The sequence below is a fragment of the Lethenteron reissneri genome, chromosome 7, assembly GCF_015708825.2.
Source record: "Lethenteron reissneri isolate LAM-NWPU_2019-01 chromosome 7, ASM1570882v1, whole genome shotgun sequence".
Classification (NCBI taxonomy): Eukaryota; Metazoa; Chordata; class Hyperoartia; order Petromyzontiformes; family Petromyzontidae; genus Lethenteron; species Lethenteron reissneri.
This window is the reverse complement of record NC_083785.1, coordinates 6,610,710-6,638,002: the sequence shown is the minus strand read 5'-3', so window position 1 is coordinate 6,638,002 and position 27,293 is coordinate 6,610,710. Positions and strand designations below refer to the sequence as shown.

The following is a 27,293-nucleotide window of genomic DNA, read 5'->3' as shown; positions in this document are numbered from 1 at the left end:
ACACACACACACAGCCCGCTTGTCAATCCACCACGTACACACACAGCCGCTTGTCAATCCAACACGTACACACACACAGCCCGCTTGTCAATCCACTGCTGGATGAGGGCCTCCCTCCCCCCCGCGTTGCGTCAGAACGCGCGGGCGATATCTGACCATACTTCACCGCGCCGGTCAATGCGGCTTGGCCAAGGCGGGGGGGGGGAGTTGTCTGTGCTCCTCACTTCACTTGACGCTGGAGTGAAACTCGCCAAGTCCCGGGGCTCTCCGCAGTAAAAAAAAAAACACGGAATGCGGCTGCCATCGTCACGGCCCAGCGCTGTGCCCCCCTCGCCCGTGCCACTCTTCATTCGGTTCCCGGGAAAAAGAGGGGTGGGGGTCGAGGGGGATAGAGGGGGGGGGGTGCGACCCGTGGCAGGAACGCGCGTCTCCTTTGCCGTGGCAGGGTTCCCAGTCGTGCCGTGGCACCGTGGGGCAAAGAGCACGGGGGGGGGGGGGGGCAGGAGCGGAGCGAGGCCCTCCCCACCAACTCTGCCACGGCCTCGCCGTTAACAACAACAGCAGCAGCAGAAGCAGCAGCAGCAGAAGCAGCAGCAGAAGCATCAGCGAGCACCAACGCCTTCAGCCCTGCAGAGTTTAACACTCCCCCCCCCCCCCCCCGCTTCACCCTGAACCACTTGGGGTACCGGTCACCGACGACTCACGCGGAGGGACACTCGGAGTCCGTGTTCTCAGCCGTGGCTCTGGCTGAGCGAGTCTGGGACCGTGCTCGGAGCCAGCTCTGGTAAAAGCACGGCTCACTTGAGCCGGAGCCGTGACTGAGAATACGTGACATGAGACTCGCGGGGAGAGCCACGGGCTCGCGCAGAGGGGAGTTGCGATTAAGCGAGGTTTTCTAAAAGCGTAGCGTGTTGATGGTCTCGTCCCGGTCACCGTGAAGCAAAACACACAAAAGTGTGACGAGCGTAACGAACGCCGGCGAAATCCTCACGTATTATCTCTGCCGTGCAAAGTTCATAAACGCGGCAGATACCGGGATATGTTTCAAGGAATGCGAATCAAATTGTATCTTTGCACAAACAGTAAATGACAAAAGGGAGATTTTTTTAATAACATTTCAGATGCAGCGAACAGCTAATTCACTTGGATATTTCTGTGGTGGTGGCCGGCTGCCTCGGAGGTCAGAGGACGACAGGGCCGGCACCGCCGGGAACCTGGGTTCGAATCCGGGTTCCAGCCGTTGCCTCCCGATGAAACCGGCTTCTCGAGTGCAGCGAACCGATGCACTCAGCACCGGTCACGGTCGCCTCAACGGATCTCGGAGGTAGTTGTGCGACATCCGCTTTTGCGCGCTGTTTTTTAACAGGAAGTGGTTGCACCGCTGTCTGCGAGAGGTCTGAAAAAAATCTTCGTCCCGCGATGCCGAAGTATTTAGTGAAATAAACCAACAGTAGATATATCAAAAGAAACACGGCCAGTGCATTTTTTTGTGAATGAGCCAGAACACTGGGGGGTGGGGGGGGGCTGTCTTCGGCAGCAGTAACAACATCGTCGACAAATTTAAACGGAAATAAAAAGCTACCTCGATGCTCACGGAAAACTCGGCGACGGCCGGGACGATCTCATCGTACTGGCGGCATCGTCGTCACAGACACCGGCGGTCACAGGCGTCGCTCGCACAGAGGCAACAACAGCGGCCACCGCAAGACGTCGGTCATCTAGACACCGATCTTACAGGTGTCAATCTCACCGCCGTCGACCGTACACGCGTCGGGCTTAGACACGTCGCTCTGAGAGACGACGTCTTGCACTTCCGTCTTGGCTCCATCGGTTTCGCAAACTTCATCGTCGGTCGGACCGTCGGCGCTTGGGGTCGCGGCGGCGGCGGCGCTTCCGGCGGTGACGTCACCGTCAGCAGGGACGGCGGCGGCGGCGGCAGCGCGCGTCGCCACCACCCGCAGGTACTCGGCGTGGTCGCAGAGGCCGCTGGTCACGCTCTTGCTCTCCTCAAACTTGGGCAGCACGACGGCGATGTAGCCCTCGCACGACGGCTGCCAGGGGGGACACGCGGGCGCTCGTCAGCCGTCGGTTCGGGTGATGGATGGTGGGGGTGTGGGGAGGTTAGGGTTCAAGGGAGTGGCACGAGGAGGAGGAGTGGGCAGCAGCAGCAGCAACACGGGGAAGGATTAATTGGAGCCGTCAGTTTCGGCAAGATGCAGCTGCTGGCGTCACACATGGCAGGGAGCTTTGACCGGCGGCCCACGGGCCGCATCCGGCCCCTAAAGGCCCCGGCAGTGGCCCCCCGAGTGGTTCGCCGAGCAATGCGAAGAGAGAGCGACAGCTTGCCGCTCTTCTAATGTGCAACTGTGCAAGGGCACGCTGTGCCGTCTGCTATCTCGCAGGAAAAATCTGGGCAAAAATAATGCCAAGTTACACCCCGCCCACCCCATTTAATCATTGCACAATGTTTTCCAAAACCTCAACCGGCATGGGTTACAGACTTATCAGTAGAAGTCGTCTCTTCACCTACTGACACATCCTTGTGCGGAGGCTTGCGTCTCACTATTCTGGACGCACATTTCAGGCGTTGCGCAATCGCGGGCATTATCACACTTCGTCATGGGCAGAGCTGAGTGGAAGGAAAGCCAGGATCACGTCTCACGAGAAGAGAGAGTGTTACATCGCGCCATCGTGGGAAATGGCCGCGGCTTGCCGAGTCCTTCATCCAGCAGTGGATTGACCAAGGATTGCTGCCGACAACTACGGCGTAGCATTAGTGCATCTAGGCTGGCGCAAGCGCCGCGGCGACGTCACCACCACTTACGTGGCGAGCATCAGTCGGTGTCGTTGTAGTCGTAGTAATAAAATGACTGTCATCATCATTGTCATTTGGAGAGGTGGCCAAGAGCGCAATACAGCTGACTTCATTGGACTCCCCTTGCCCTGGCGACGACAGCGGGCGCGGGGGGTAGCTGCCAGCCGAGCGCGGGGGGTTGGTCGTACGCACAGGCTAGGAGCAGGCTAGAAGCGGGCTATGAGCGAGCTAAGAGCAAGCTAAGAGCAAGCTAGGAGTGGGCTAGAAGCGAGCTAGGAGCAGGCTAGAAGCAGGCTAGGAGTGGGCTAGGAGCAGGCTAGAAGCAAGCCAAGAGCGGGCTAGGAGCAGGCTAGAAGCGAGCTAGGAGCAGGCTAGAAGCGTGCTATGAGCGAGCTAAGAGCGGGCTAGGAGCGGGCTAAAAGGGAGCTAGGAGTAGGCTAGAAGCAGGCTAGGAGTAGGCTAGAAGCGGGCTAGGAGCAGGCTAGGAGCTGGCTAGGAGCGTGCTATGAGCGAGCTAAGAGCGGGCTAGGAGTGAGCTAAGAGCAGGCTAGGAGCGAGCTAGGAGCGGGCTAGGAGCAGGCTAGAAGCGTGCTATGAGCGAGCTAAGAGCATGCTAGGAGCGGGCTAGAAGCGAGCTAAGAGCAGGCTAGGAGTAGGCTAGAAGCAGGCTAGGAGCGGACGAGGAACGCGCTAAGAGTGGGCTAGAAGCAGGCTAAAAGCGAGCTAGGAGCGGGCTAAGAGTGAGCTAAGAGCAGGCTAGGAGTGGTCTAGAAGTAGGCTAGAAGCGAGCTAGGAGTGAGCTAGAACCGGGCTAGGAGCGGGCTAGGAGCGGTTTAGGAGCGAGCTAGGAGCTAGGACCGGGCTAGGAGCGGTTTAGGAGCGGGTTAGGAGCGAGCTAGTAGCGGGTTAGGAGCAGGCTAGGAGCGGGCTAGGAGCAGGCTAGGAGCGGGCTAGGAGCGGGCACACGCGCGACTTGGCGTTACATAATCAGGGTCAATCAGATGCAGCCGTCGTCATCTGCGCGCTTGTGTTGGGTGCGCGCGGTTGTGCAACGCGCAGATCCCGTTACCCGCTCGCTGGCTCGCTCGCAAACACAGCGGCAGCAGCAGAGTCGTACATGCGCCTCTGCTGCTGCCGCTGCTGTTTCTGCTGCCTTTGCCGATACCACTGCTGCTGCCGCTGCTGTTTCTGCTGCCTTTGCTGATACCACTGCTGCTGCCGCTGCTGTTTCCGCTGCTGTGTTTATTGCTACTGCTGCGACTGCCACTCGTAATGCTGTTGCTTTCGTTGCTTGCTAGCGGCGGTACCGCCGCTGCCGCCGCTTGCAACCGTTGTCCTGCGCGACCGCTAATCGCCGCCGCCGGTGCGCGTTTTGCCAGGGCCCCCCCGCTTCCCGCAAAGGAGGTGGCACCTTGTCTCTGACGAGGTGCGGATTTGCGATGAGGTTCTCGTTCACTTCCACGAGTCGCCCGCGGATGCAGCTGCAGCGGGGGAGACAAAAGCGCACGCGGTGACGTCAGCCACCGCCGCCGCCGTCGCACAGCCCCGCGCTCGTTTTCCAAGAAAACGGATTTTCAACGAACAAACGCTTTCTCCACGGGAGCACCCGGGCCTCGCGCCCCCCATCAAACTTGGGCCAGGGGGGGGCGGGGGCGGAGTGGGATGGGGGTGGTGGGGGGGGTAAGGGGTGCGTGTGGGGGGGGGGGCGGCCGCGTGTCACCGAGCTGCGCTTACACAAGCGACAGGACGCACGGACGCACGCACGGATGGATGGGAACACGACCCGCGGGCCCGGCACACGCGGTTCCAGATGTGCCGCTAACCGTCGCCGAGCAAAAAAACAAGTGACCGCTCGACCCCTGGACGCACGGCTCCCTCGCCGCCCCTGCCATCCCCTGATGCAGCCGCAGCAGCGGCACAAGGGAGGGAGGAGGACTCAAGTGAAGCGAGAAGCCGGCACGCCACATGTTGACAGGCCTAACGATGGAGGCCGTAATTGTGCGTGCGCCTTCACTGCCCAGGTCAGGGTTAGGTCGCGCAGAGAGCCGGGGTATGAGCTGGGGAATTGCTGCACTGCTGCCCAGTGGCATGTGGCCGTTTGTTAGCCCGTGACCCCCACGACCTTGCACCTCTCTCTCTCTATTTTTTCCTCCGGGTGGACGCGGTGACGGGAAGACGGGAAGACGGAGGCTTTTGCCGGGGAGAATAAACGCGGTGGGTTGCGCACGCCCGGTGCTCCCATTCCCTCGTGCACTCTGGATTCTTGGCGGAATACATTTTTAAAAAAATGTTTTCGTCTTAGGGTCCAGGCCAACTTGTAATTAAATGGACAGGATTGAAAAGCTGCGACAATCGTGGCGGAAAAGTAAATAAACGCCCCTAAACGACGTACACGGAGGCGGTACCTGTAGATCGTGTACTGCTCCCCGTTCGTGCAGGTGATGCGGCACAGAGGAGAGAACTCGGTGAGAAACTGCCCGCCCTGCGGAACAAAAACAAACGGGGCCCGAGTGGTCAGATCGCCGCCGCTCTCCGGCGACGCGCCCTCCCGGCCTGTGCCGCGTGGGCAACGGCGTCCGTGACGTTTCGGACGTCGCGCCGAAACGACACGCGGGACGACGACCCCCCCCCCCCCCAAACCCACGAAGAGCGGGCGACGTCCGAGAGCAAGGGGGCCGCGGCAAACGGAACGCGGCGGTGCAACTCGAAATGGGGTCGCGCCACCGAAACATCGACGAACGTTTGCTGTGTTTGGAAAGCAGAGCGCCGAGGTAGGGGGGGGGGGCTGCGGTTGTTGCGTGGTGCGGGCTGCAGCGGTGGTGCGGGGAGGGAGGAGGATGGGGGTGGGGGTGCGCGGGCTGCGGGGGCAGGGGGGCGATGGAGAGCGGTGGGAGGGTGGGGGTTGCGTACCCGCTTGCTCTTCCCGGAGACGCGGTTGTCGAGGCGGCTGCAACCGGCGCTGATCTGGTAATCCACGGCGGCGACGTCGCGCCCCCCGCCCAGCACGGGATGCGACTCGGCCACGGTGATCACGCAAATCCTGGGCGACGCGCCGGAACCGCCCCGTTAAAAACCCCGCGGCGGCCCGCGCGACCACGCGTCTTTATGCGAGAGCGCGGGGGGGGGGGGGTGGGCTTTGTCCGCCGAAAGCCGTCTCCCCGCACGCCGCTCCCGCCGTGCACAAAGGGGAGCGGCCGCGCCTTTCAGCGGCAGCGCAGCGCGCGCCGATTGTGGGTCGATCACTCAACGTCGCCGGGGCTTTTGTGCCGCAGAGGCTCTGGGGCGAGCGTTGTCCGAGGGGATTGTGGGAGCCCGCGGCCTCTGTTTTGGCGATCGCCGCCAGCGAGCGTGCGAGCCGCCGTGAATGGAGCGAGGGTTTTTTTTTCCAGGTAATCTGACAAATTAAAGCAACGTCAGGGCGCAGGTCTCCCGCGGTACCCCGATTCCCCCAGTTAACCCGACGTGGGATGTGCCCCCCCCCCACCACCACCACCCCCCACCCAACCCCCCCTCCTGTCACCGGATGGCCCAGGCCACGGCGAGAGGAATGGAGAGGCACATGGTGCCACCATCATTACCGCCGCCGCCATCATCATCACTCTTCCATTGCTACGAACGCAGTCGCCGTTCCCATGAACTTCACTCAACGGTTCCTCCACCCGCGTTTAGGAGCCCATCCACCACCGGGCTGACTTCGCATTCTAACTTTACCCACGCCACGTTTGACTGCGTTAAACCCGAATAAAGCTTAGTAAATTGATTGTGATGAAGGCTGCAGACTCGTTACATCCAAGTTACACGGACGGATTGTTTCGCCTCAACCACTACCACCACGATCACAACCACCATCACCGCACTGCAGGTCACCACCTCACTTCTCTTTCTGCTTCTTCCTCTCGCTCTGCCGCACTTAGAAATTCGCCTCTTCTCCCAGGTTCTTACAGCCTCCCTCGATCCGAAGAATCGTGGGAACTCGCGTTACACACAACGCACTTTGGTCGCGCCGCTGCTGCTTCGGCGCGAGACCGCTCGGCACTTCGTGCCCCTGGTTCCGTGGCTCGGCAATCGTGATAACACAACCCATCGTCGCACGATCGTTCACCATCGCAAAACGTGGCAGCATGCTGGCGCTCGGCCCGGCCGCTACGCACGAGGGCAAACAGCGACCGTCGTTTGAGCTACCGCTGCCGCTGCCACCGGACCCGGAGCGAGCGGCGTTTTGTTTGCCGATTTCCAAATTCTTTGGACGGAGGAGATAAGGAAGCGATAGCTCACGCCGCTCGCCGTTCTTGGAGCGCCGCGCTCTCCCGGCGCCCGCCGGTCCGGACCGGAACGCCGCAGAACCTGCGCCAGGCTCGACTCTCGGCAAACGTGCGCTTGTTCAGGCCGTGCCGTCACAGCGTGCCGCGGGTCGCTGACGTGGGTCGCTACAACACGGCACCGGTGACAGAGAGAGAGACGCGCTCACGGTGACGCGAGCGGAGGCAACGCGCAGGAGCCGGCTCGTCACGTTCGCTCACGCTTCCAAACTGTCGAGCACCAGCACCTGCCCACCACCGCAAACTTGTTAACCCCCAGCCATCCACCTTCACCTGTCCACCACAGCCATCCACCTTCACCTGTCCACCACAGCCACCCACCTCCACCTGTCCACCACAGACACCCACCTCCACCTGTCCACCACAGACATCCACCTTCACCTGTCCACCACAGACATCCACCTCCACCTGTCCACCACAGACATCCACCTCCACCTGTCCACCACAGACATCCACCTTCACCTGTCCACCACAGACATCCACCTCCACCTGTCCACCACAGACATCCACCTCCACCTGTCCACCACAGACATCCACCTTCACCTGTCCACCACAGACACCCACCTCCACCTGTCCACCCCCGTTATCCACCCGCTCGCCCGCCTGCCATCCCTTCACCACCCCCATCGTCCGTCCTCCCCCTACGCTCATCGCCAGCTCGATGCGAGACTTCGGGCGGCCGAGGGGGGGGTGAGGGGGGGGGCGCGGGGGGGCAGGGGCCCTCGTGAACGCACGCGACTGTTACGTAGCCCCCCCCGGCCGGTTTGTGTTACTCGTCGCCGGCGGAGGCCAGCGCGCCGAGGGAGCCTCGCCGCGGCTCAGCGGTCGCGAGATTTGGCAATGCGCAGAAGAGCACCGGGCGCAGGGAGCCCGGCAGGGATCTACTACACGGGTCCCCAGAGTTGCACCGAGAGCCACAGCCCCCGCGGAAAATGCGGCGCGCTGGTCGCCATCGTTACCGCGTGCTGCCCTCGACAAGGAAAAGCAGACAGCACGTCGCCTCGCACAGGAACCCGTAGGCAAAGGAACCTAAGCACGTACATAGAGACCCATATACGCATTTGCCAACAAACCTATAGGCTTGTCTTGAGACCCATGGGCTTACAGAGGAAAGCGGAGACAAATAAACGCATCGACAGATATTGAAACCCATATATTTATACATGAAGCAACAGGGAAACCAATAGGCTTACATACAGACCCCTACAGACCGATAGAGGTAGAGATATCGAAAGACTTGCATAGGGCTCTAATAACTTTTATGGAAATCTCTATAATTACATACAGACCCATAGACATAAATGGGAATCCAGACTTAGAGAACAACCCATAGTCGTACACAGAGACTACTAAACTTACACAGAAAGCCATCGGCTTGCATAAGACCCAGGTAACAGACGTAACCGCTCGCACACAATAGGTACGCTCTAACACTCAAGCGTGCGTTCTAACACCCATACGCGCATTCTAACACGCTGTGCCAGTTCACTGAATAACATTGTATTTACCCAGCATGCACTTTCCGTGTGTCTTGAAGCAATTTATTTTTTTAGTTTCTATACAGGTTTCGACAGACGTCTTTGTGGCCCTATATAAGCCTATGGGTATCTTTAAACTCGAGGAGGTCCGCCGTGTAATCCTGCAGAGTCAAGCAGTCTCTTTGCCAGGCTACGTAGGGATCTCCAAGCCCGCGGATCGTCGAGTTGTACGTTGCGAGTGCAGGTCACGTGACCAAATTTTTATTTGGTAAATTTCACAGTGCGCAGTGCACCACCTCGTGTTGCGGGGGGGGGGCGACGACTCCAGAAGGTGACGTCATCGTCGTCGTCACAGAGGCATCGGTGGAGTCTCACGTCCACGAGCAGCGTTGCCACGCACAGCGGTCGCGCCGACACCAGTTTGTACCTCTGTCACTGGGAACGCGCCGAGTGAAGCGGGAAATCAACTAACGTGGAGGGTTTTTTTTACCGTACAGCCGTTATTTGCCGTTAATTGGCCAAATAAAAATCAATATAATTTGCCGATAGTTTTTTTTTTTGCGTTTGCAGTCATTTGCTGCTGCTGCTGCTGTTTATCATCGCGGGCGGCCAGTCCGGATTTGAACCCAGGCCTGCAGCGACCGGTTGCCGTCTCTCGGCGCATTGTGGCACATTGTGACGCATCATCATCATCATCCCCCCCCTCCCCCACCGCCCCCCGACCCCGCTGCCCTCCCCGTGCCACCGGGCCCAACTCTCGCAAAACGCCTCTTAAACGCGTCGTTGACGAGATAATTGAACGAGCATGTGCACACGCGTGCGCGTGCGTGCACACACGTGCGCTTACACACACACACGTGCACACACACACGTGCGCTTGCACACACACACACACACGCGCTTGCACACACACACACACACGTGTGCGAGAGCGAGCACACATGCGTGTGCGGGCCTCCCGGCACGGCGGCGATCCCGCGGAACCCAGTAAAAATTCCTTCTCTTGTTCGGCGGTTCCCAATGCGGGGGCCCGACAAAGGCCGGACCCCCCCCAGCGCGACACTCAAGCGCGCCGCTGCCCTTCTTCTTTACAATGGCCGGCCCCACGGCGCACACAAAGTGGCCGGCGAGTCGGCAAGATTAACGGCAGGAACTGCTCCGCCGCAACGCTCTCCGCGAAGTGTCAACCCGGCACCCGTTAACGGCACAGAAGCCCTCGCTAAGTAAACACGCGGCGTGTTGAGCCTGCGAGCCCCCCCCCCTCCTCCTATCTTCCGCAACCCCCCCCCCACCCCCCACTCATGCACCAACGCCCGATGCGCTACCACTCTCTTGCTGCTCTAAAACAATTATTTTTTATTTGACCAGGTAAGGGCCCACTGAGCAATGTAGCTCTTTCTCAGAAGCGACCTGGCCACAAATGATAGCTCAACGAAGTGGGCTTATCATCATCACGCAGAAATTTATAGCAGCCAAATACACACGCGACGTTGATTCTAAAGGTGGTAAGGAAAAACCGGAGGACCCAGAGAAAAATCAACGCGGCCACAGGGAGAGAGAGACACCGCAGACTCCAAATATATAGCAGATGCCAGGATCGGGATCAAACCCACAACCTCCTGCATACCAAGCGAGGTAGTTAACATCTCCTAACCACCATGGCGCTCTGGGGGGGGGACAAGGGGGGTGGCGGGGGAAGAGGGCAGCAGCTCCAACACCCCGCACAATATTTCGATGGCCTAGTTGTGGTTTCAGACAATTTTTTGAGATTTAAAGAAATAACAGGTAATTAATATTATTATTCTTGACGCGTATTTAATTGGAAGTGCCCTAGGCTGCGATTGACTGGTGTGCACAGGGGCGGGACGGTACGGGAGCGCGGCCACTCATTCAGCAGTGGTTCGACCGCGGCACCTCGGCCGCTGACGATTTCATTCCAGATGCAATGAATACGATGCTATGCAAACCACAATCCGCGGTGGCCAGCATGCGGTGAAGTATGGTGAATAAAATCACGAGCGACAAGGCGTGGGGGAGAGCCCTTCCTCTATTGGCAGACATAACATATTTGGATATACTTTTTATTTTATTTAACGGAACTCTAATGTATTATATACACACACACGCAATTTAGTTTTCCGGAATGGTTTTCCACCGCCCTATGCCACGATCCCTCCACGGAACGTTCGGCCGGGTGAGCGCCATCGCTCGGCACCACGGTACCACCTGCTCGGCCTGCACGGACCTCATTTTACGCAACCAGCTGCTCTCTGCTCTGTTCAGTTTGTGTCACGTGTTGCTCAGCGTATAGCCAGCTGCTGCTGTTGCTGCTGTTGCTGCTGTTACTATTGCTGCTGCTGCTCATGTTGCAGGTTCAGCATCAAGAACTGGCAAAAGCAGCAGCAGCAGCAATAAGAGCAGAATACAGCAGCAGCAGCAATAATCACAGCAGCAGACAGCAGCGGCATCAGCAGACGGCAAGAACAACAGCAGGAACAAGAACAACAGCAGCAGCCAGAACAGCAACGGGGTTTGGGGCGTACGAGTAGACGATGGTACACCACCAAGAACAAGACGATGTGATTGTTGCTCTCACCGCGAGCGTTCCTATCAATAATAACGGAGTGCAGGTTCAGCTCCAAGGGGTCAGGTGACGTGGAGCCAGCAGGGTCGAGCACCTGCGTTCGAATCCGGGTTCTCAGACGTAGCCACATTATGGTGCGGTGATCTCACTGGTAACCGAGCAAAATAGCCCCATCACATTACAAAATTTGAACAAATTCCAGCTGTGACAATTTTAATGTCTGGTTTGGCCCGCATGCGTTTAAAAGGCGAGGGCATAGACGACCGAAATCGTCACATCCGACGTATTACAGAGCAGTCCTCTTAGCACACAGTAGTGCACTGCTTGCTCGCAGAGTTCCAAATGCAAATTTAATTGTGCTGTTGACTCGTGCCACCGACACAATTTTGGAAAAAAGGGCAATACTTTTACGACAGAACAAAACGGGAGCAGAAGTTGACACGTGGCAGATATCTGCCTTGCTAGAGTTCAACCTGGAAAATCATCACCATCAACTGTGACCTCTCCACTGCTGGATGACTAACTCCTCACCCCGTTGCTTTCTCGCAAGGGGCAGAGGACTGATGAGGCTCCACTCCGGTCTTTTAGCACTCGGGAGAGTGGTGGCACAGTGGTTAGTACACTGCGCTGAGTATTTTCCCCCTAGGTAGCACGCTGGGTTTTCTCTGGGCACTCCCGATTGTTTTACCGCTCGGAAATATCTCTTCGCTAAAAAAAAGGCAGGTGGCCAAATGTATCGCGATACCGGAACCGTGATAAAAGGGCCAAGCCAAGACTCGGCGCAGTTTTCCTGGAGAGATGAAGACCCTAGTTCACACGGTGGCAAGATGTTAACTACCTCGCTTGGTATACAGGAGGTCGCGGGCTCAATGGTTTTTCCCTACACATTTACAATCGACGTGCGTTTCGAGCATTTGGCCGCTGTAAGTTTCCACGCGAAAAGCCACATCGTCGGGCTATCATTTGTGAAGGGCAGGTGGCTTCTGAAAAACGAGCTGTGTACCACAGTGGGCTCTTACCTGGTAAAAAAATAAAATTAGTAAATAAAAAAACATAGTTTAGTACTCGGATGTGAACGCCTGCTGGCAACCGCGCTCGCACTGCTACTGCCGCCACCGCGATCGGGAAGCCATCGCTCGATCGCCCTCCGCAGGGGACCAATCACAGCGGCGTGGCGGCGCGAGGCGCGCTCACGACGTCCGCCGGGCCAAACGTGCGAAACCAAACGAACCGGGAAAAAAAAATCATCCGTATAAAATTCCAAACATGGCTCATAAACGTCACCTTGCGACACCCTATAACAGGAGGCAATAAATTTCGTTTGTGTGCGGGGATGTGTGGGGCTGGGGGGGGGGCAGTGTGGGGAGGTGCGGGAGAAGTGGGAGGGGGGGTAGGAGGTGGTGCGTATTGCGATGTTAAGGACACAAAACGCACTTAGCCTTATGTTTCCTGCTGTAAACCGGGGCACTAAAGCTTTTATCGTGCGACAAGAACGCAAGGTCATGGGCAATCACACGGGTGTCCGTTATAAAACCCTTAAGGCGGCCGTTAAACTCCCAAACGCTTCTCTTTGTGCTTCGCCTTTGGAGGGAGCTGCCGCTTCCTACACGAGCTGCCGCTGCCCTTTGAAGTGCTGTTCACTTTGAACAATTTGTCCGGCATTCGCGCGGGGATGCAACATCTGTCCCCGCTCGTTCGCTCACTCGCTCACGCACACACGCACTCGCTCGTTTGCTCACTCACTCGCTCACTCGCTCGTTTGCTCACTCACTCGCTCACTCGCTCGTTTGCTCACTCACTCACTCGCTCGTTTGCTCACTCACTCGCTCGTTTGCTCACTCACTCACGCGCTCGTTTGCTCACTCACTCACGCGCTCGTTTGCTCACTCACTCACTCGCTCGTTTGCTCACTCGCTCACTCGCTCGTTTGCTCACTCGCGCACTCGCTCGTTTGCTCACTCACGCACTCGCTCGTTTGCTCACTCACGCACTCGCTCGTTTGCTCACTCACGCACTCGCTCGTTTGCTCACTCACGCACTCGCTCGTTTGCTCACTCACTCGCTCGTTTGCTCACTCACTTGCTCGTTTGCTCACTCACGCACTCACTCGTTTGCTCACTCACGCACTCGCTCGTTTGCTCACTCGCTCGTTTGCTCACTCACGCACTCGCTCGTTTGCTCACTCGCTCGTTTGCTCACTCACGCACTCGCTCGTTTGCTCACTCGCTCGTTTGCTCACTCACGCACTCGCTCGTTTGCTCACGCACTCGCTCGTTTGCTCACTCACGCACTCGCTCGTTTGCTCACTCGCTCGTTTGCTCACTCACCCACTCGCTCGTTTGCTCACTCACGCACTCGCTCGTTTGCGCACTCGCGCACTCGCTCGTTTGCGCACTCGCTCGTTTGCTCACTCACGCACTCGCTCGTTTGCTCACTCGCTCGTTTGCTCACTCACGCACTCGCTCGTTTGCTCACTCGCTCGTTTGCTCACTCACGCACTCGCTCGTTTGCTCACTCGCTCGTTTGCTCACTCGCTCGTTTGCTCACTCACGCACTCGCTCGTTTGCTCACTCACGCACTCGCTCGTTTGCTCACTCACGCACTCGCTCGTTTGCTCACTCGCTCGTTTGCTCACTCACTCACGCGCTCGTTTGCTCACTCACGCACTCGCTCGTTTGCTCACTCGCTCGTTTGCTCACTCGCTCGTTTGCTCACTCACGCACTCGCTCGTTTGCTCACTCACGCACTCGCTCGTTTGCTCACTCACGCACTCGCTCGTTTGCTCACTCGCTCGTTTGCTCACTCACGCACTCGCTCGTTTGCTCACTCGCTCGTTTTCTCACTCACCCACGCGCTCGTTTTCTCACTCACGCACTCGCTCGTTTGCTCACTCACGCACTCGCTCGTTTGCTCACTCACGCACTCGCTCGTTTGCTCACTCACGCACTCGCTCGTTTGCTCACTCGCTCGTTTGCTCACTCACGCACTCGCTCGTTTGCTCACTCGCTCGTTTTCTCACTCACCCACGCGCTCGTTTGCTCACTCACGCACTCGCTCGTTTGCTCACTCACGCACTCGCTCGTTTGCTCACTCACGCACTCGCTCGTTTGCTCACTCACTCGTTTGCTCACTCGCTCGTTTGCTCACTCACTCGTTTGCTCACTCACTCACGCGCTCGTTTGCTCACTCACGCACTCGCTCGTTTGCTCACTCACTCGTTTGCTCACTCGCTCGTTTGCTCACTCACTCGTTTGCTCACTCACGCACTCGCTCGTTTGCTCACTCACGCACTCGCTCGTTTGCTCACTCGCTCGTTTTCTCACTCACGCACTCACTCGTTTGCTCACTCGCTCGTTTGCTCACTCACCCACGCGCTCGTTTGCGCACTCCTGCGCGCACTTGCTCACATAATCGCGGAAGCGCCCGTGGGCAAAATTCACTCTCAGCGCACTCGATCTCGGGAGCCGAGCAGGATTTGAGCTTGTTTAGGAACTGGATGGATGGGTCGTCTGTTTATGACTCTTTTATTGCTACTACGTGTGCAGTACTTGCCGTCTCACGCCAACCTCACTCATCGATTCCTCTCCACCCACTATTGAGGACCATATTCACTGTGGAGTCTCATCACTTCTTTGTTGGACCACAACCACACCGCAGGTCAAAAAGGTAGGTAGGAGCAGGTAGGAGGGAGAGTTTACAAGGGCCAGATGGCCGCAACTTTGTGACCGCTTGCTGTTCGCGAGCACCTATGAAGGCTGGCACGATACACGAGGGGGTGGGTGGCCAGCACCAGGCGCACGCGCACACACACTCCACACACATAAAAAAGACAAAGATCCCCCATGTAGCCTTTAACAGTCTCTTGGGGTAAGTGGTGCCAGTGAAGGCATGGTGCACAACGTGGTGGTGGGGGTGCAGCTGACACCACGCTCGATCACCTTTGTTTCCCAAATGCTGATGTTTGCACACAGAACCAGGTACCCATTTGAAGCCGAGAGTCAACTTTGGGTAGGAGGCCCGGGACCGGATCAGATATTCATCACCGATGTTGGCTGCGAGCGGGAATCGAACTGGGTTCGCCGAGTTCATAGCGCAGTGCGCTGACCCCTACGCTCCCGCACTTCACACACTCACACAATGCCGCATCATCGTCATCATCGTCGTCGTCATCATCGTAAATATCGTTGCGAATGCAAGAATCTGCGGTCACTTCCCGTGTTGAATTTGTGGACGGCAGAGAAGTCATTGGCGACCTGGGGTTTTTGTCCACGAGAAGAAGCCAATCTCCTTCCTAAATTCAACGCTTTGTAAATTCCTTCTCTTGAAGAAAAAAGAAAAACGCAACCGATTCGCCTCGCGCTCTGCGAGCTCGAAACGAATCTACGCGACGGAGTTGCCGACGCGTCGTCGCAACCCCACCAGGCAGGCGGCCGCATGAAGAGCACCAGCACTGGGAAACGCACGGACGCACGCACGCACGGACGGACGCACGGACAGACGCACGGACAGACGCACGGACCGAGGGCGCCGGTAGTGGCACCCAAATCTCGCTCCCTTTGCTGCAGTGCGAGTGGGGGCCCCGTGTTTACACGAGCTGTCATGGGGGGCCTTTCAGCAAGTGCAGCGCCGACCCCTTGGGGCACGGGGGGGCACCGGGAGGGCACCGGGGGGGCACCGGGGGGGCACCGGGGGGCGACGTGGGCCACCGCGGGCGAGCTTCGCGGGGGCGCTGGATTCGGGGTCAGCGATTGTCGAGACCAGGGAGAGCCGGGCAAGTCCTGCCCGTCCGTGGACACTTGGCTCGAGATGACTACGCGCGCGCGCACGCACACACGCACGCGTGTAGCGACAACAATAATAATAATACAAGTTATGTAACGGTGTAAAACGACACGCAACGTCGAGGTCGCGATCAGGGAGGAGCGGGGCCAGGCCCGGCGGTGTCTCGAGCACCGCGCGGGGCAGACGAGATGAGCGGACGAAGCCTTCAACCGCCGCTTCAAAGACGGGGATGGATTGGACGCTGCGAAAGTGCAGCGGGGATGGAATTCCAGATGACTGGGGGACGGCTACGGAGCGACGAGCATGCAAACACACGCACGGATGTTCATGACAAACACGAGTTCAAGCCCGCACACACGTACACACGTACACACGTGTGAATATTGACATTCACTCATCCAAACGTGCATTCCTACATGCCGACTTTCAGGATACACAAGCTAAGCACGCGTAATTTAGACAATATGGACATTCATGACAGACGCCCGATTTGATACACACACACACAAACGGGAGACGAACGCACGTTATGAACCCCCACGACCTGGGATCGTGCGAACGAGCCGATCTCATCGCTCCATCTCCGCAGCGGTGGAATTGCTCACTACGTAATCTGTCTTATTGCTGCCAGCATCTTCCCCATCATCCCTTTACAGCCGTCATCCAGCAGCGGAGAGATCACACCACCCGAACCACACCATTCACCACAACCCCTCCCCATCCACCACGACCATCCCTAACCACCACGTACCACCCCCCCCACCAACAACCACCCCAAACTCCCCAACCACCCAACCACCAAACTCCCCTCCACCAACACAACCCTTCAACCACCATCCCCCCCCTCCCCCCAATACGACCAGAGATTAAATAAAAACACAATGCTCAGGCGCCCACGCACACAATGGCGGCGCTGTATTATCAAACTCCGCCGCTCTGGTGAGCGTTAGCAGACAGAGGTCGCCCCAACTGGCTCAGAGGTCAGAGATCCGAGCTGTCACGGCCGAGGCCCTGGGTTCGAATCCTGGCAGGCGGATGCGATTGAACCGGATTTGAGTGCGCCGCGAGTTGACGATCTCAGTCCGGTCACCGATGACCGTGCAACAAAAAATCTACGCATTCACATTTCGTTCTGCGCTTCATTTGGCTCTCTTCCATCTCTGAACGTCACGCCACAAACGTTACTCTCGCACGCAGAGCGGGTGGGGAAAGTGCTGCCCTCTTACGGAGGTCGCTCAAGAAGCAGAGGGGGAGCAGAGAGGGAAGATGATGGTGAGCGAGAGGGGGAGCAGAGTAGGGATCAGAACGGGGGAGTCGAACCACGGGAGGAGGAGAGTCACTGGAAGGGGTTCAGGGTGACGGGGGAGGGCCCGGGTGGGAGCCGGGCGGCAGAGAGAGAGCGTGTCCCTCCCCACCCACCAACCTCCCCAACCACCAACCTCTCCACCCACCTACCCATCAACCTCCCCACAAACCTACCCACCCACCTCCCCACAAATCTACCCACCCACCTCCCCACAAATCTACCCACCCACCTCCCCACCCACCCCCCACCCACCCACCCACCACCCTCCCCAACCCACCACCCTCCCCAACCCACCACCCTCCCCACCCACCCACCACCCTCCCCACCCACCCACCCACCACCCTCCCCACCCACCCACCAACCTCCCCACCCACCCACCCACCAACCTCCCCACCCACCCACCCACCAACCTCCCCACCCACCCACCACCATCCCCACCCACCCACCCACCACCATCCCCACCCACCCACCCACCACCCTCCCCACCCACCCACCACCCTCCCCACCCACCCACCCACCCACTACCCTCCCCACCCACCCACCAACCTCCCCACCCACCCACCCACCCCCCCACCCACCCCTCCACCCACCCCCCCACCCCCCCACCACCCACCCACCCCCCCACCCACCCACCCACCCACCCACCCCCCCACCCACCCACCCCCCCACCCACCCACCCCCCCACCCACCCACCCACCCACCCACCCACCCACCCACCCACCCACCCACCCACCACCGTGCTGCCCGGGCCCCTGTCAAAGACGCGGCGGAGGCCGTGCTGACGAGCCAAAAGGCGGGCGACCTCTCGGGCGGCCGCTCTCACAGAGGTCACGGGGTGGGTGGGGGGGGGGATGGACGGGGCAGTCATCGGCAGCCTGCAGCTGCAGAGGGCGTGGGGTGGCGGGTGGGCGGGGGGGGACGGAGAGACCGCGGCAATGATGGGGTTGAGCGGGCGATGGGGTTGAGATGGCGATGGGGATGAGCGGGCGAGGGGTTTGGGGGAGCGGTTGGTGCGGCGGGGAGGGGGGGCTCCAGGCCCACGCTCGTCAACTCGCACTCCCCGGCTCCACAAACAGCTGAGGCAGCATTTTGACATCCTACAGGTGTCGAATTAAACCCCCAGCTGCACGGGTTTATTTGGGAAAAATGTGTCCTTTGTGGGAATGTTGCCCGTCACCTGCTGCGGCTCCGAATACAGCCCCTGCCCCCCCCCCCCCCGCGGCCCCCCCTTGACAGCCGTAATTTTAAATAAACCCAACGCACGCATTTTTTCGTTCAGGGACCCCTTGCGGCCTGGGCGATGTCATCGCCTCGCTGAAAAAGTTTATGTTAGGAAAAATAATAATAATGATGATGATCGACGTTCGCAAGCAGCGCTCGCTGGACAAAACACCACTTAATTAAGCTGTTTGTGTTTTGGGACGGTGGTGAAACAAAGGCGGAAATGAGGACCCCCCCATGCGTCGTTCAAGGGGGTTCTCATTAATGCAACGGGGTCCCCCGCTGCATCGCACACGGAAACAAAGGCTCTTTAACGAGCCTGCAGATTTTCTGGGCCATCTCTGTGCGTGCGCTAAGTGTGTGCGTGTGTGCCGTTTTTTTTTACCCAAATAAAAACCTGCCAAAACAAAGAACCCCTCTCCCCACCCTCCTCCTCCTCCTCCATCCTCCACCCTTGCTCCCCACGCAACCCCTCCGCTGAAAAGCCGCTGCTGCTTTGGCTGCTGCTGCTGCGTATAATCCAGCCCTGACAAGTCCAGGGGACTCAGCACAGGAATGTTAACAAGATATAAGCGCGAGTGAAAGCTTTGCAAACAGTGTAACCCGAATCAATATAAATAGCGCAGCGTGCCTGCAACAACGCGCGCTCTCTACCCCCCCCCTCTCTCCCCGTCACTGTGGCGGCACCACCCAGCCCCTCGCAGTCCGGCCCAGGTGTCCGCTTACCTGCTCCGTGACCCCCTGCTTACGTTACCTGCAGCCGCCCGATTTTTTTTTTTTTAAACCCGAGTAGCCTCAGCGTCACGCGCGACCTTAAATAGATCGCGACGGAAATAGACGCGCACACGCGCGCTCCGTCGACGCGTTTCGGCGATAGCGCGCGATCGTGTTGGCGCCGTTGAGCTAAAAAAGAAACCGACATGCTTTTGGGGGGGGGGGGGGGGGTGAGGGCAAGATAGCAGAATAAATATTTGCGTAACGATTAGCCGTGGTGCTTATCTAACGGCAAGGTGGCGTGATGAGGGAGCACGCAGGTGTGAAGTGTTGACCGCCAACACAACCACACAATCACTGTCCCTTGGCGCTAACCTGGGCATTAGAGATTGTACCCCCCCCCCGCCCAAAAAAATATTTGCTCTCGTAGGCACGAATATTCATTCCCACCCCGCCCCTTAAGAACCAATACTCAGGAGGTACAAATATTTGAAAGGGCAACACCGCTCCACCGGAATATTCCCAAATACTCGTACCACTTCACGAACGTTTGTTCACGGTGAGCGCAAGTGGTCACGGTGGACAGAGTAACTTGCCGACGGTTCCACTCGCATGCAAACTTGCGCGCACACACACAGGCATGGTATGCATGCACGCATGGGCTCTCGGATGCACGCACGCACGTGCGGCGGTCACAGCAAGCGGGCTCAGGCAGCTGTCCCGACACCAGAGTTGATCAACTCCAGTGTTCCAAACTATCAGGTGCATGCAGTGTGCAGTGGCCCTAACTAGCGCACTTCCACGCTGTAATGGACCATCGCAGCGCAGGTTGCGACACTTTTCGAGCGCCCCTAAACTGTTAAATTCCCTCCCATCGTCTCTTTTTCAACTTCCTATAGCGACCCAAACGCTCACTCACTCTCGTAACATCCACCACTCGCTCACAACTGTGAACAGGAGATGAGTGCCACGTTAAGCAACATTGGCCATTCAGTGTTTTGGGCCTTTGGAGTTGCGCTCCGAAAAAGATTGTGATGGGGAGGGGGTGGGAGGGGTGGGGTGGCATGGGCCTGGAATGGAGAAACGCCGGTCAATCACGCGGTGCCTTTCAGCCGCAGCGAACGCAGAGCGCGGAACGCGGGGGGAGGGGTTTGGGGGGGTGAAAATCTGCAGGTGACACGCTTCGCATGTTTCACGCCTCGTAACCGCGCCAGCAGCAGCAGTAGGGCTAGCAGCAGCAGCAGCCGCCAAACATCTGCATCGCAGAACAGGACCTTCAACAGAGCCAAGACCAACAGTCACCCAGGGCCAGAGAGGTTGGAGCTCGAGATTTATATATTTTTGCCATTTCCCCCCACTCGCAATTATATTCCGGCCGAAGAGCGTGTAATGGAAAAACTGGATAAGCCACAAAAGGTCATTGTCCAGGGAGCAGGGCTGGCACCTGAGAACCCGGTCTCACAGTTTCCGACCCTACTGGCTGCAGCCGTCGGCTGCCGTTGTTAAAACGCCAATTGCCACGTACCGATTACGAGGGCGTAAAATTGCTGAATGTTGTTCGCTGTCGACCTCGTAGTGCGGTAAAAGGGGCTTTAAAAAAGTGGCAGCTTAAATCGGTTCGGTTGCCAAGCAATCACAGACAGCCACAACCCGGATTCGAACTCAGGTCCCAGTGGTGCTGGTTCAGTCCCTTAACATGGCCCTCATGAGGCCCCTCCAAACCACGATCCGCCCGCCCCCCCTCTAACCCGAGCCACCTGGCCACCACAGCAGTTCGGTGATTTTTAATGGCTCGTCTGCTCGTTTACCCTTCAGCTGAATGTTAATTAATTGTGAATGACGATCGGCGCAAATTGCTCCGCGTCATTTCCATCAATCAGGCTCCGGCCACTTTTCCCATCGGACGGGGCCCGGGCACCCACGAGGGTCGTGCGCCATCGCGGAATGAGCCAAACGAGGGTTAACGAGTCGATTCGTTAATTGGCGACAAGCGGGCTCGCGTGAACGGCGTGCCGCGTGGGCGGGTGGTGCGCCGCTTGCCTGTTGGAGTGCTGCAGGACGCAGTGGTCTTCGCAAGCCTTGCCTTTCATATCTGCACGCACAGCACAAACGCACGCATGCAGCATGCACGCAGCGCACACAGCACGCAGCACACCGCACGCAGCACACCGTTAATTAGTTTTGTCATTCGACACCGACCGCAGCAACGTTAGTCCTGACAAGGCGGCGAGGACACGACGACACGACAGCACGGGGCGTCGAGCGCAGCAGCCCTCGGACGGCGTTCGCAGGGCGGGGGGGGGGTGCGGTGGGGGGGGGGCAGCGTGCAAAAAAAATCAATCAATCATTTAAAATAAAATACTCTCACCCTCGGAACGTAAACATTTGCACGGGCTCTTTATATTCTTTTAAAAAGGTCTCACAATTAGTACTTTGCCGATGTTGGAAAGGTCAAAAAGTCAGTATGTACAATGTCATTAAACAGGGCACTGGCAACTGCAGGGCTGTAAAGCCAAGCCACTGGCCATAAACCAGCAACTGTAGCCCTTAATTAAAACCAAACAGAAATAATAATGGGAATGGGCTTCGGCTTTCAACATCAATTTTGGATTTACTGTAGATGTGCGAGCCTCAGTCAAGCAGATTGCGCCGAAGAATTTCTCCTGGCGCCAGCGCCCGCCGGAGCCTTAATCAGCATTTTGTGGCGGCCGAGGAGCGAGCGTGGATGGAGGAAGCGGCGACGGCGTCGGTGCCCGCCCGCCCGCTCCGAGAGAGGAGGCCTGCCTCTCTCTCCGGCAGGAATGCTAACAACAGTAAATCCTCGGGCCAGGGGTCTCTACTCGCGGCCATAAAAAATGTCAACAGTGACCTGCGAAGCTGCACCGTCCCGACCCCTCGTTAAATGACTTCATTCAACCTCGGGGGCCCCCCCAAGCCATCGGCCGCTCCTTCCTGTGCCTCCATTTCCCCGGGACCTGCTCGACAATAATGGAGTTTAACTGCCACCGCCGCCACGGACTGCCGATGCCACCGTCACAACCGCGACCGGTGGTCGCCACCTTGCCGAAGCCGCCATCCCATCGTCACCGCCTGCCGATATGACCACCACCGCTCCCTCCACCACCGCTCCCCTCCAACACCAACACCAGAGGCACACGTATAATGGGAGGGTGGAGGACGAGCTATGATTTCTGTAAATAAGGGAGCGTTTAGGGCGCCCGGTGTCTCCCGCGGGGTTTCTGAGCGAACTCGTCCGAGTCGCTGCCGAGGGGCAGGACGGCACCTGTAGGAGGGACCCCTCCTCCCCCATCCACTGGGAAGAGGGAGTGCTCTCGCTCATAACATCTGGCAACAGGGCAGCGTTTGTTTAACAGGCCTGTCTATGCTGATGAGACCCAGAAGGTGGAAAAGCAGCCCAGAGTTTGCTTGTTTAGGCAAAGCCTGCGGGGATAACATTGGTCTGCAAGGTCAATGAGCTGCATGACCTTTCAAAACACAAACGTGGAGCAAAAATGTTCAAAAGTGCACAAAGAAGCGCGGAGAAGGGCATTCGGGGAACGACACCGAGAGAGGAACACGTGGATCAGAGGGCATATGCCAGTTAGCGGCATCATATTGACCGTTGTGGTCGAGACTAATGACGGCGGAGTAGCAGCCAATGGAGTGAACACGCCTGAGGATACGTAGATTGGGGAAACTCAGCAATGCAAACCAGCTCGTGTGTTCAATGCAGGACCGTGACAAACCGTGACGGCTAGGGAAGGCCTTTATCCAACCGTTGATAGATCATGGCTGATCAGGATATTTATTTGTACTGGAGGAATCTGATGAGCTATAAAGATCTTTTTCACAGATGTCAAACAGAGGTGGGTCAGAACGTGATGTAACCCTGCATGCCATTGATCAAGATCAATTATCATGATCACGATACGTGCATGCATCGTTAATAGATTATTTTCGATCTTGATTTGAAGCTTTCGTGACTGCAGGAGTCCATACTCTTTGGTTCTTTCGGTAAAGTCACGCAAGTAGAAAAATAGATCACGACGTTTCAATCGCAACACAAGCAATCGTCATCAGGTGGGACAACCACAACTAGTTCAGCAGGTTTTTCTTGCGCTGGTTGACCCACCTGATGACGATTGCTTGTATTGCGATCGAAACGTCGTGATCTATTATTTTTCTACCTACGTGACATTACCGAAAGAACCAAAGATTATTTTCGATTCGCACACGCTGCGACTGGTTCACATGAAACCCTGGAGCCACGAGAGAGGGAGATCCTACAATCACAAAAGATGGAGAATCACATCTTGAATTGAATCGCGCCCACCGAATTGTGACGATCCCTTGAATCACGTGGTGGGGGACATGAATCGTTTCATGGCTCACGGCAGTAATGGGAGGTACCCAGAGGTAAACTAAACTATTTTTATTTTACCAGGTAAGTCCCACTGAGCTATGGAGCACTTTATCAGAAGCGACCTCGCCACAAATGATATCTCAACAAAGTGGCTTATCACGTGGAAATGGCAACCAAATACTCTAAATGCGTGATGTTGATTTTAAATGTGAGGGGAAAAACCGGAGGACCCGGAGATAACTCCACGTGACCACGGGGAGACACGCAAACTCCAAATATACAGCAGGCGCCAGGGTCTGGATCGAATCTACGACCTCCTGCATACCAAGCGAAGTAGTTAACATCTCGCTACCGCAGCACCATGGTACCTAAAGAAAATCCAATGCAACTCTGCACAGATAGATTCAAGAACCGTCACTTGCTCTACAGACTCGCAGATCGGGGGATTTAAGAGTTTTACAAATTTGGCGAATGCGGTTCACATACCTGGCAACCCCTTATCAGTGCCGACCTTATTACAGACCAATTCAGACCTTATGGGTCACCCCGTACCCTTATAAATCTCAACGTTCATCCTACAAAGTCCAATCACAAGGCACAAACACAAATAGACAAACTAAATTATGTGCCCGTATTGAAACGGCTGTACTCCGTATGAACCTGGAAACTCCCTGTACAAGAACACGGGTTAAACCGTGTGGGTTTGGCAGCCTATGAGTTTACTCTGCGCGTTGGGCTTCACGTGGGGAAGAAACCTGAGAACCCGACCCCACCATGCACACGAAGCGTGGATTCGTGAAATCCATCATCGCTGTACCGCCAACCCCCTAAACCCAATCCTACAAACGCGTGGAATTCCACGGCAGACTCCCGTCAAAAATAACTGAACCCCTAGGCTCAATCCCGCTGAGCTTCCCAGATCCGATGGAGATCGCCTCCAAGCAAGATGATTGGGCTCCCATAATGCGCATGCATCACAATGTGCGTTGATTACCACCTCAATGATGCAGTACGTCTACTACGCCTCTGGTTAAGGAACGAAATAGGTGGACTTCTGCACAAATCTGCCTGATGGAGCCAGTTGTAATTACCGGTGAAACGTCGTACTCAGATTGGCTTGGCTTTGCAACACACCGGTGTTGCTGCTGTACGAGTGACGAATTGGCCACGTTCTGTTTAGGTGACACGAAACCTTACTAATTGGCGGTGTCGGGTGGTGGCGGGTTTAACGACACATTATTTTTTTTACGCGATCTAACACCCAAATAAAAAAAACCCTGAATTATGGAAGGTGATCCTGTTGCAGTGGGTTTAAAAAAATAATCACATGCCAGCGTAGTATTAAATAAATACAATTCCTTATAAGGGAAACAAATACCAATGAATAACAATTGAATGATTACCCTGATGCTGCTCTATTTAAGACCGGGAGCAACAGGAGAGCTTCACCATTCTTGCCCGATGAAGCTGATTGTAATTACCAGCGAAACGTCGTACTACTCAAATTTTAAAATGCTGTTGATTCTCTCTTTAACACACCGGTGGGCTAAATAAGTGAATTATTTAGTCCTTTAAAAAAACGTGACACTTTTTTTACTGTTTGGCCGTGTCGGGTGGTGGAGGGTTACGACACATTTATAAATAACGCGATCCGACCCAAAAAACCTATATTATGAATAATATTGATCGCGAAAGCCTGCTACGTGTTACATTCACATGCCAGCAGTTCATCCCCACAGACAACCGCACGGTCAAATCCACAGACGAACGCGGCTGCCTCCCTACAAGCCCATCAGGCAGAGGTCACAACCGGGTACCCGATACCCGTACCCTACCCGATACCCGGCTACCCGTTTGCGACGCTGGTGCGGCCGGGTACGGGTAAGGAATCAAAACCCGTTTGCGACCTCTGCCATCAGGGGGCCACCCCAGCGACGTTTCACGCCCAGCACCGCCCGCAGGCCACGACACCGAGAATCCCGCGGCGCGGCTTCGTAGAGCCCCGCGGCGGCCGCCGCCACGTGCGCGCCACGTGGGGGGGGGGGCAGGTGGTGGCTGCGTGGAGCCCGCGATGGTCACGCGCTGACAGGGCGGAGTGGCAGGCTACAAGGGGGGTGTGTGGGCTGCGAGGAGTAGGCCCGAGAGGACGGGATATCGCCTTCGTGCGGCAAGGAGGCCGCGGTAGATGTCGGCGGCGGCCGGGGTTGGGGGTGGGGAGGCCTTCATCCAGCAGTGGATTGACCAGGGCCCGTTTTGACCCGCGCACAGCGGCGCCTGCGTCGCGGTAAACAAACGCACGTGGGCCGGTCGGGCAGGCGGGCGGGACATCGCCAACCCACACCCCCTGCACAAGCCTCTCAAGGCCCGGCTCTCCCCCCCCCCCCGCCAAAGAGAGGATGTGGGGGGGGGGGTACCTGTCTTGTAATAGCGGGTGAAGTATCGTTCCAGCACGGTGGGGGGCCGTGACGACCCCAGATCTCTCGCGTCCCGGTTCGCGTCCCCGGCCCGGCTCTCCATTGTCGCCCTTCACGAATCCCCCCGCCGCACCCCTCCCCCCACCTCCTGCAGCCCCGCCCCTCCCCCCCCACCGCCGCGACGGGCGCTCGCCCATTGGTCGTAGCGGCGAGGAGGCCGGCGGCCAATGGGAAGGCGGCGCGAGGAGCAAGCGCGCGCGCGCCCCTGCGGTGAGTGGTGGGGGTGGGTGGGTCGAGCGGTGGCACGCGTGTTGGGGTGCAGCACGTGTTGTGGTGGCACGCGTGTTGTGGTGGGTGGCACGCTTGTTGGGGTGGGTGGCACGCGTGTTGGGGTGGGTGGCACGCGTGTTGCGGTGGCACACGTGTTAGGGTGGCACGCGTGTTAGGGTGCAACACGTGTTAGGGTGGCACGCGTGTTGTGGTGGGTGGCACGCTTGTTGGGGTGGCACACGTGTTGGGGTGACACACGTGTTGGGGTGGCACACTGGGACTTCACTGGCACACGGAACTTCTCATAGGGGGGGGGGGGGGAGAGACGGAGCGGGTGAAATCGGCTCGCGTGTGGGTGCTGCTGTGGACGAGAGACTGACTGACGCGGTACGGGAGGATGTGGAGCTGAGTGGACTTGCCGAAGACGTTGGTAACCAGTGGTATCAAGATCGGCCTCTGTAGAGGAGGCTCGTGAAGGACGTTACTCAGCAATTTATAGGCATTCGCCCTCCAACAACGACCGAAGGCAAAGGAGCAACGCTCACAACAACGAGCGGAGGTGGCTAAAGTGCAGCAAAGTTGGCACAGTAGGGGGTAGAGCTGGTACCATCTGCCAGTCATCTCAGCCAACTCATGGCAACCTTGGGTCCTGTCCCGTGGACATGTCTGCAGTGGCCTGGCACAGGCGCCGTGGTGATGTCACCGTCACTTAAGTCGTGAACCGCGGGTAATGGTATATGCCTTCACAGTCGATTGATCATGGCTGACCGCCACAATGCGCCAGAACTCGGGAAGCGAATCAGAACGTTGTAGCCTTGAAAGTGCTTGGACGGGCGACTATCACGTGATGGGCAACCGGGGGTAATGCAACATTATGCGTTGTACTGTACTTCCCCACCCACTCCGCCCCATCTATGCTCCCCGCCTTCACTAACCAGCGTAGTGGTTGTGGTCAAATAACTGACACGCCCGGCAACCACGTGAAGTTTGGCCCTCGCTCATCCAGCAGTGAATTCAAGTTGATTTT

The 27,293-nt window shown here is 57.5% G+C and overlaps 1 protein-coding gene across 1 annotated transcript; it reads right to left on the bottom strand.

Moving 5' to 3' along the window:
- Positions 1 to 1,087: 1,087 nt before the first annotated feature.
- Positions 1,088 to 26,132, bottom strand: ABITRAM (actin binding transcription modulator). The gene is made up of 6 exons (XM_061574856.1): positions 25,997 to 26,132; positions 21,260 to 21,311; positions 5,726 to 5,855; positions 5,221 to 5,297; positions 4,227 to 4,296; positions 1,088 to 2,051 (listed from the first exon to the last, which is right to left on the bottom strand). Exons 1-6 carry the CDS (start codon positions 26,097 to 26,099, stop codon positions 1,719 to 1,721), a joined length of 765 nt encoding a protein of 254 aa, XP_061430840.1. The 5' UTR covers positions 26,100 to 26,132; the 3' UTR covers positions 1,088 to 1,718.
- Between the last annotated feature and the right edge of the window lie 1,161 nt (positions 26,133 to 27,293).

What these genes read in the sequence shown, in the direction of transcription:
- ABITRAM (XM_061574856.1), bottom strand. Translation starts at nt 26,099, where the DNA reads ATGGAGAGCCGGGCCGGGGACGCGAACCGGGACGCGAGAGATCTGGGG. An exon ending in GTCCTGCAGCACTCCAACAG is followed by an intron (nt 5,856 to 21,259) that starts GCAAGCGGCGCA and finishes CGCGTCGCCCAG; the next exon opens with GATTTGCGTGATCACCGTGG. An exon ending in TCTCCGGGAAGAGCAAGCGG is followed by an intron (nt 5,298 to 5,725) that starts GTACGCAACCCC and finishes TTTGTTCCGCAG; the next exon opens with GGCGGGCAGTTTCTCACCGA.